At 41.1% G+C, this 9,681-nt stretch overlaps 2 protein-coding genes across 2 annotated transcripts; one reads left to right on the top strand and one right to left on the bottom strand.

The window, feature by feature from the left end:
- Nucleotides 1–235: 235 nt before the first annotated feature.
- LOC121997912 (DNA ligase 1-like) lies at nt 236–6,866 on the bottom strand. The gene is made up of 3 exons (XM_042552581.1): nt 5,726–6,866; nt 1,366–2,551; nt 236–1,249 (listed from the first exon to the last, which is right to left on the bottom strand). Exons 1-3 carry the CDS (start codon nt 5,801–5,803, stop codon nt 774–776), a joined length of 1,740 nt encoding a protein of 579 aa, XP_042408515.1. The 5' UTR covers nt 5,804–6,866; the 3' UTR covers nt 236–773.
- A 1,445-nt stretch (nt 6,867–8,311) lies between these two features.
- Nucleotides 8,312–9,337, top strand: LOC121995281. Its single transcript, XM_042549060.1, has one exon. It carries the CDS (start codon nt 8,312–8,314, stop codon nt 9,335–9,337), a length of 1,026 nt encoding a protein of 341 aa, XP_042404994.1.
- Nucleotides 9,338–9,681: the final 344 nt, after the last annotated feature.

Here is a 9,681-nt window from a genome sequence, read left to right as displayed (position 1 = left end):
AAATCTAAACAACTAGCCACTAAATTTAATCAAATTTTAAGTCTGAAATCAATCAAATTGGCATAAGTTTAGTTGTGCAATAGATCAAACCTCAAGTCTCCAATTAATAAAAAAAAGATCAGAAAAATTAATCAGCCTATTTTACAGCAATAAATCCTTCGTCATCTCCAAGAACATGTAAATAGGAAACAATCATTATAACTGTTTCAATAAAATATTATCAATAAACTCACCGTTGGTCAATCACTAACGTTCTTGTTTACTGAACAGTGAAAAGTTCCAACTGCCCTCTAGAACAATGAAGTCAGACAAACTTGTAATAATAATGAAAAATATCATCTTTCATTTCCACCTGCCCTCTATTGTACATTACTTCTTTTTTCTGGAAAATGTACATTAATACAAATCAAAATTGTGCACATTGCAGCAAAGCCACACCTCCCACATGATCTGATACTCCAGCACAACTTGTGCACTCTCATTTCTTCCTCCTGTTTTCTGCGTTGGAAATACTGAAGCTTAACTTGTTTGAAGCTGAAATGAGTTGGTCACCCAATTGGGACCAAACAACTACAAGTTATTCTAGTATTTCAAGCCACACTAGTTTTGAGTGTGCCATTTGTTGAATCTGAAACATGTTTGAGCTCAAACCAGAAATAACAGGCTTCGGCAACTGAAGGCAGCTAAATTGCCAAATCGACGAGTTAATCATGCTGCTCTATCTTTCAGTCATAAATGAGCCACTTCAAGTAAAATGAGAGGAATATCATGTATCAAAAAGGAACAACATAAGGCAAAGCAACAGTATCCACTGATTCAATTCTCATTGCTTCTGACCAAACCTGGGGAATTTCGCAGGCGTCAAGCTTTGACTTTGACTTCTGAGCGTGATGGCTCCTAAGAAGCCACTCTTGGTCATCATACTCGGGGTATTCATCCACTTTAGGTATCGAGTACAGTTGCTCGAGATATACAAAATCAGGGTGAGGACTTGCATGAACTTTTCTGTTTATATCTGTTTCTGCAGCAACTGAGTGCATCAAGCCAGCTGAGGATGGCTTAGCTTCAGATATGCCATTCATCGTATGTTCCTTTTGACCCACTGCATTTGTAGGTAGTTTATTACCTGCGGCTTCAGGTTTTAATGAAGTATGAGCAATATAGGATGACCCAAGTGTCCTCCCATTTTGTTCATGAAGGTGGGTGGAAAAGTTTGCTCTTTGAACCTTGTTAGGCCGCAAATTAGTGTCTGCAATGTCATGGCAAACGTAGTGATATAAACCAAACAAAATAGGTTTATAACACCAAAGCAAGTAAGAATGCTTGCAGAACTGCAGAAAAATATAAGTACTTTAGATGACTTACCATCAAGAAAGCCATTTTTATCAGCTTCCTTCCTCTTCTTGATATTCTCATCAATAACGTTATTCTTTGAATTATCTGTTTGAGGACCTAAAGACTTTAGTCTGAGGATATCCAGCTGACTCTTCTTTCTGTCTTCTCCAGGTTCTTTTTGTTCCTTAAGTTGTTCAACTTTCTGTTTTACTTTTGCCTTTTCTTTTTCTCTGTCCTTATGTTTGTCTTTATCCTTGATCTTCTTATCATGATCCCTGTTCTTGTATTTCTCTTCTCCATTAATACCAGCTTCTCTTTCTTTGTTCTTTGCTTTCTCTTCCTCACTCTTGTTATCTGCATCTTTCTCCACTGGTCGATTGATTCCATCAACTTTTTTTGCAAACATATGGCTCCTTGCAATACTTTTGCTAGCATCTGCTCCGCCTTCCATCTTAATGGGAAGGCTAGTTGAGTTGATATTTTTGGGAGCAGAAAGGCTTTGGACTGATTGCCCCATTCCATTGATTGTTCTTTGCACAGAACTACCCGAATGAAAGGGAACTTTATTACTCTTGCGACTATCAATCTCCGTAGAAGTTGCAGAGGGCAGGCCTTCAAATTTTCTATGAAGATAACCTGCTGAACTTTCCATTGGCAGTGGCGCGCCACCATTTCCTCTTTGTCCAGCACTAGGAAGCTTCTGTGCCAACTTACCACTTGTACTTCTTTCCTTTTGTATGGTACTTGCAGACACCTCATTTTTTCTGTGAGTCGAATTATTGAATTTGTCAGCTGGCTTTTCCAAGCAATCAACCTGCCTTTGTGGAGGAACCATGGAGGATGAAAATGTTGCAACACCCAAGCTGCCAACACTTTTTTGAATTGGGCACTCAACCTTTCTGTTTGTTGCCACCTTTTGCTCACCCTTGATCCTCCTGTCCAACTCCTCCTTAACCTTAGAATGATCAATCTCCTCGGGCTTATGGCTGCACTCTCCAAGCACATCTCTGTGGGAAGACTGACTCTCTTTGTTGGCCCTATCATTCTGTGCCCTACTTTTATCCTTGTCTTTATCCTTTTTCTTCTTGTCTTTGTGTTTTTCTTTTCGGTCTTTCTTCTCCTTGTGTTTTTCTTTACTTCGATGTTTCTCCTTTTTCTCTTTACCTTCTTTCTTTTCTTTCTTCTCCTTCTTCCGCTGCTTCTCTTTGCGTTTCTCCTGAAAGTTAACAATTGACAATCAAGGCATATCAGCTCCAAAAATTCAAATTCTCAACAAAAAAAAAGAAAGAAGTAAAACAGAAACTACCATCATGCAAACCATATTTACTTTATTTGAATAGTTCAACAAATAAAGAGCTGATTTAAATCGATTGATGCATCAGGAAGCCAATGACCTACTCAATAAATACACATCTATGCTCCATCAGTATTGACAAATTTGATGCAGCCAACTCCAATCACGTTATTATTACCCTATAAATCTATATCAATCTGTATAATTTCAATTAAGGCACCTTAAGGATTTGGTCAGCAGATGCAACAAAAGTTATGCTTCATTCCAAAGCTTAACCTCCCTACAGGTAGTTAAACAATTCTCAGTAGCATCAGTGAGTCAATGAAAAGTATTTAATCACTAAACAAACAAAGGATAGAAACATAAGTTGTACCACACAAAGGAGCAGCAGAGCCCTGGACAATCATGATTAAATCTAGAAAGGCTATAACTATCCTCTAATTTAATAATGGTATAATATATTTGCATTTACATGGATTGTCTTAATTTTTTGGAGGGAAAAACTATAAAACAATGGGTTGCAGCTTGCCAGATGAAAATCATATACTGAGTTGATTTGTTTGAATCAACAAGCCAATATTCTCTCCTATGGCTAATACACAATCTGCTTTTATTACAAAAAGTAACAAGTAGTCAGTGTGGTGTAATATACTGAGAGTGATCCAAATATCAGACGTTAATAGTCTATTTAATGGCCAACAATTGAACTAGAATAAGTCCTACTAGTATCCACCTTCATCAGCCCAAACACACATTAAAATCACAAAAACATTAATTATGAAAACAACCCTAATAAATGGGACTAGTCTGACACAATAAAGAGCACCCCGATGCACAAAACCCCCGCTAATGCAAGGTCCCGGGGAAGGGTCTATTGTATACAGTCTTACCTACTTTGCAAGAGACTGTTTCCAAAACTCGACCCCGTGACCTCTAGATCACACGGCAGCAACTTTATCATTGCACCAAAGTTGTTCCCCTTCTTAGTCTGACAATAAATGAACTAAAAATGGTGCCTCATTGACAGGTATGCTAAATGCTAATTGTTCTCAAAATTAGAGAATGTCTATATTGATAAAGAAATTATATATGTTGTCATTGTCATCATCATCTAGCCATGTTTGTCCCAACACATTTGGAATCACCTACTTCGATTTCATCCCTCCATTGAGCCTAATGCAAGGTCATATTACTAGTAATATTTCAATGAAAATCATATTTGTCAATTAAAGTTTTCTTTGATTTCTCTCTACCTTAGACTCTAATCCATTCATCATTCTTAAACTTTGAAATCGAAAACTGATGACATACCCAGAAGAAGAAAGATGCATATATGTTTATTGCATTAAAATCACCCTGTTCAATAACTCTTTTTGTTCATCTCTAATGGCTAGAAAAGAGTCTAACCTCACTACGAAGTATGTTTCAACGATCTCAAACAACTGTGAGTGTATCATTTGATTTGCTTTTAAGACGCAAAAATTTTCATTACAGTGTAAAACACAATATATTTACAAGTCAAACAGCTATAGTAATACATCCTTGTTGGTTAGTGCTACATAACAGAAAGATTTCGGGTAAAAACCTATAGAGAGCAAGTGTTGTCTCAAGGTTTAAGAAGCCCAAAAGTAGGTCAGGTAATTTAAGTCATCCGTGAAGGACTCTGCCATGTTCATGTAGAATGTGATCCTAGGTGACCCTCTGCCACTTCACCTTAGGGGTGACGCCTACAACACAAACTCATGAGGGCTGATACTCCTACTGCATATCAAGAGGCAAAATTAATAGCTATGAATCAGTTTGCACACAGTAGCTTCGTGCCACTATCTTTTCAACTAAGTGCAAATGGCCAACTACACAAAATGATTCATGCACTGTCGGGAGCATAAAATCTCTAACCTTTGCGCCACATAACCTTAGTTTCAACTCCATGAAAATCAGCAGATAACCAACTTCATAAATTTATGTTATCAGATTGAATAAAAATAAAAATAAAAATAAGTTCATTCACAGTAGTAATATGCCCAAATGTTGGAAAACCACCCAAATCTTCTGGTTTTACCATAACTTCATGAGAGTCATGCATCTCAAATACTGTTAGAGAAAAGGTCTTGCATGTCCTAAGAGAAGTTCTTTGACGGTGGTACATAACTGAATGGCATGCCTTATATACTACAATCAAGGATAGGTTTTCAATAAAATCTAATGCATCTACCATAACTTTTATTTGCAAACATCTATGAGGGATGCTCTAAAGTCTTAGTTTTTTGACATTCACTGTGATAAAGTCTAGACGACTAGAGCAACAAGATGAAATGAATTGGAAAGCTGCAAATACACTGCCTGAAACATAAGTAGTGAGGTAACTGACACTGAAAATAAGAATATTAAGCAGAACCAGATAATCAATGATCAACCACAATTTTATCACATGTAGCTGAACCATTAAGTGGCATGTCAAATATAAAACTTTATCATATTAATTATCGTAATGAGTATCAAATAGTTCCAGTGAAGAAGATTTCATATTATACTAGTTTGAAGTTTGAACATTCATCTAAGTGAAATTAGACTTTTGTAGTAATGTGCTATTACATCCAATCACCTGTTTTTTGCTTATTGAATGAGAAGCCATATATGATGTAAAAGATAAAGTTCATGGCTTTGCCAATTGTGTGACAATTCATCAAGTCCACTAATGCATTAAATTTCCTACTCTAAGCCTAATTTTCACTGTGAACACAAAAACATATGTTTTCCAATGTTTGTATCAGAACAGCATCTGAGGAGTATCATTAACTCAAATACATCACACAACATCAATTTTAGTTTCTCAGACTAATACAGGAAGACCCATTTCAGCAAGTAGGAGAAATTTGCTACTGTACAAATGATTTGTTTCATGGTATAAATCAGCAACTCATTCATGATCAAAATAGTAAGATAAACTGATATATAAGAACTTCACATGGAACAACTACTTAATTCATCGTAACAATTTTCCAATCAGAAAGTGCAAGGCCAACTATAACAATTTCGGAAGAAACAAGAAAGAAAATATATATATTAAACTGATTTAAGCAATAAAAGAAGCACCTCGGCTAGTGAGTCTAAGTGGTCACTCCTTGTCCTCTTTTCATATCCTGGTGGAGGAAATGGAAAACAGCGAGACATTGCACAGTGAGCCTTGGTTGGCCAGGTAACCTAGTATCCAATACAACTGTTCCAGTAAGGGAACAGACCACCAGCCAATCTCCTGTCTCTGCAACATGTCCCCACACTCATTTCCAAATTCAGCTCCTCCCCATTGCTCTTACTGCAAATCACCACCAGCAACCCCAAGCAACCAGATAATATTAAAGTTGGCCGTAAACAATCTGTAGCTCAATAAGCACCAGCCAAGATCCTCCTTTTCTGTATCTAAGCCAAATCAACCATGAAATACTAGAGAAGAGCAAGCAAGCGACAGACCTGGAAAGCAACCAAGTTCAGATAACACTCATGGAGCGTTGCCCGCCAACTAAACTACCGAAACGAACTGCAGGAATTCATGAAGTGGTCTACCAGAATAAGCACAATATCCAACAGAATACATGAGGAGGATCAACCTCCGTGTCTCAAAAAGTGACCACACGTAGTCCCAGTAAACACCATCAGAGGTCAGAAGACGACCTTTTTACCCTTGATAAGGAAGCAAACCCCAAGAAGGAACACCGTAGCCCTTGCAGCCGCAAAGATCCGAACTCAAAGCACAAAGACCGATCTCCAAAATGCTCAGGAAACCTTCTAGAGTCAGATTCACCTATTCCGACAACTAAATCCTCGAAACCGATGAGAGGCCGAGAAGAAACGCTCCAAATCCACAAAAGCGACCGAAAAGAAGGAATTTTACAGGGGTTCGCACAAGGGTGTAGAAGCGGGAAAGCACGAATCACAAATGGGACAAAGATGGACCACTTTTTCCAAAAAAGAGTAGCAAAACCATCGGGATTTTGGCCGGGGAAAGGTTACGATACGGTGTTAGCAGCTAGAGAAGAAGAACGATCCAATCTTTCTCGCCAAATTACCTCCGCCAGTTCGACTATCGATAAGCATAGGCACAGATCGGCGGCTGAATCGTCTCCTTCGAGGGAGAGAAGAAGCGGAGGGGAGTTTGTTCTCTATCGTTCTTCCGGGGGGATCGGGCAAAACTGCGGCCCCTTTTCTTCTATGATCAAACCACCGAAGGGTGAGAATGAGAACCAGAGGATGAGCAAGAGTGGGGGGTATTTATAGACCAGCTTCGTTGTGGTAAACACAAGTAAGCAATAAGGAATATTTCATTTTGCCCTCTACATTTCACTTTATTTCAAAATACCTCTAACAGTTTTAAAATTATCAAAATATCTCCTAGAATTTCCAAACTCGATTAATTATCACAATTAATTTTGATTAAATTATTTTATATTATAATTGATCCGGTTGTAAGGAAGGGGAACCTTCGTTGGCGGGAGGTCAACGACACGTGGAGGTCAATGGTCAAGAGAGTCAACCCCAAGGTCGTGCCGAGCGGACAGAGGTCGTGCCGAGCGGACTGGCGGGCCGACCGAACATCCAACCAGGGGTCTCCGAGGCCAGACGAAAGACAGCACGACCAGGGGTCGGATTTCCGATGCTCAAGGTAAAAAAGTCTCTGGGCCGAGAGGACAGGCCACTCGGCCGAGCCACAAGACAATAAGGTGCAATCTCATCCGAGCGCATGAGCACGGTTTCCTCGCCCGGTCCGAGGTATGCGCATTTCCGGAGGCCATGAGCGCCGAGCGGCCGGTCCACTCGGCCCGGGAACAGGCAAGAGGCGCAAAGGGACAAAAGGGGCAGCTGGTAACATCATCATCGAGACACCTGCCGCCGACAAACAGCGTGGTCGGCGGCCAGAGTGGACAGAGTGTCGTACGGTGGAAGTTTCCACTGTCACGTCAGGGATATGTTCGGACGATTGCGGAATGGCGTCAGACATGCTTTTCTGACACAACCCTACTGAGGTATGTTTGGGGAAGCGTGCACGTATTGAGAAACATGCTCGCGCCTCCCCGAGGTCCTATATAAGGACCCTCAGACTTCGACGGAGGTATGCGATTCTCATCACTGTAGCCACAGTAGCGTTATTTTGCTCCTCTTCTTCTTCACTGCCTGACTTGAGCGTCGGAGGGTCGTCACCAGGAAACCCCTCCCGGCTCGGCTTCTTTGCAGGTTCACCGAAGATCTACACCATCATCAGAGGATAGCAGAGAGCGCCACGTTTCCAGCGTTCATCGACTCAGCACTCGGATATGATGAATAATAATTTTAATTAAATCTGTTATCCGTTATAAATAATTTTTTAAAAAATATTATAAAAATAAAAATTTAATATTGTTTTAATGTTTTTTTCCAAATGCATTTTTTAATCTTTTACCGATAATAAAAATAATATTGTTCCGATCATATTATTATTATATTTCTTTTTATCGGAGGTGCGTGCCAGCGGCGAGATATTTGTCTATTTGACGCGAGCTTCTACGACGCCCACGCCCTGGCCTTTCTTCCCTTTTTTTTCCTATAAAAGAAATCTCAGAGATCGGGCCGCCGGGGGCAAGTCCTTACCCAACTTTGCCCTAAAATTTCCAGTTCTTTCCTTCGAGTGTCGAGAGATTCCCTGGCTCGATGGCGCGCGATCGCTCTCCCTCTTCCGATGGCCACAAAAGCCGCCGCAAAGCCAAGGCCGCGAGGCATGCTGCCGACTCCTCTATCTCCAAGGGCGACCGTGAAACCCTAAATCCTGACTCGAAGCCGCGTGATCCCTCTCCCGTCGAGAAGAGGAGCCACCGCAAAGGCAGGATCTCAAGGAATGCCGACGATTCCTCTGGCTCCAAGGGCGGCCGTCAAACCCTAAGTCCCGACTCGAAACCGCGTGATCCCTCTCCCGTTGAGCAGAGGAGCCGCAGCAAAGGTAAGACCACAAGGTACGACGGAGGCTCCTCTGGCTCCAAGGGCGAGCGTAAAAGCGTGAATCTTGACTCGGCGCCGCCAGAGCCCTCTCCCGGTCAGCAGAAGAGCAGCGGCAAAGCCGGTGACCCCTCTGGCGACGACGCTGCCATTGTGATCCTCCGTGGTGCCGTGGATTTTCGCCGCCTGACGGGCTTGCTTCCGACCAAGTCTAACCTGCCCGCCTTCTACGACTCATTGAAGGGCAAACTTCACGAGTCCCTGTCGCAGGAACGTGTTTTTAATAAGTATTGCCGTCTGCGCACCAAGCTCAGCCAGGCGCCTTCCAATAGCCATGTACCGAATGGCGGCCTACTCTACGAACTCGCCGCCGAGCTCTGGACCAAGGATCATAACACGAAGGACGTGAAGAATGTTAAGAAGGAACAGAAGACAGAGAAGCCGATTAAGGATGTGCAGATGGAAGAAAAAGATGATCTTGAGGAGAACGAAGAAAAATTAGATGCACGTCAATCCTACCGATATTTGATCGATGCTGCAGAGGCTCATTGGAAAACATATGGCTTGTCGAGTGCACTGTTGGAGGCAAGTCTGAAGCGGTTGGATTCCGCCAAGGCCGAAGCTTTACAAGCAAAGTGGAAGAAGCATTTGGAAGACGAAATGAAGATTGAGGTGGATTCGCACAAGATTTATGGTGATATCTTTGCATTTCTCAATGCAACACATAAGCGCATGACTTCGTAGATTGATTGACTCTTGAATTATGATAATTAGTAGTTTGAAATTAATATGATGTTGCTTCTTGTGAAGAGATCCAATGTCTGTATGACAACTCTTTCGAGGATGCCAAATTTTCTCTGAATTGCATGAGTTGTTTATTTTTATCACTGTTTTGTTGTAATCCGCATAATTTTGGCATTTTTAGTGCGAGGTATCTTCATTGCTGTATCATTGTCACTCGTGCCGTAGTTATATCCTTCTCTGTCATAGCTTGATGTATGCACTATTTTCTCTTTGAATTTGATGCAGAAGGGGAAGCTTCTTGTGTGACTTCGGAAGGAGAAATAGTTAGATCTGAGAACGTTGTG

This window comes from Zingiber officinale, chromosome 6A (assembly GCF_018446385.1).
Source record: "Zingiber officinale cultivar Zhangliang chromosome 6A, Zo_v1.1, whole genome shotgun sequence".
NCBI classification, from domain to species: Eukaryota; Viridiplantae; Streptophyta; class Magnoliopsida; order Zingiberales; family Zingiberaceae; genus Zingiber; species Zingiber officinale.
The sequence above is the reverse complement of the archived record's forward strand: the minus strand, read 5'-3'. Positions and strand labels throughout refer to the sequence as shown.

Bases quoted from the DNA above. Each gene is read 5' to 3' on its own strand.
- LOC121995281 (XM_042549060.1), top strand. From the start codon at position 8,312: ATGGCGCGCGATCGCTCTCCCTCTTCCGATGGCCACAAAAGCCGCCGC.
- LOC121997912 (XM_042552581.1), bottom strand. From the start codon at position 5,803: ATGTCTCGCTGTTTTCCATTTCCTCCACCAGGATATGAAAAGAGGACA. The intron at 2,552-5,725 runs GTGCTTCTTTTA...GTTAACTTTCAG, and splicing joins ACTTAGACTCACTAGCCGAG to GAGAAACGCAAAGAGAAGCA. The intron at 1,250-1,365 runs GTAAGTCATCTA...ATGACATTGCAG, and splicing joins TAAAAATGGCTTTCTTGATG to ACACTAATTTGCGGCCTAAC.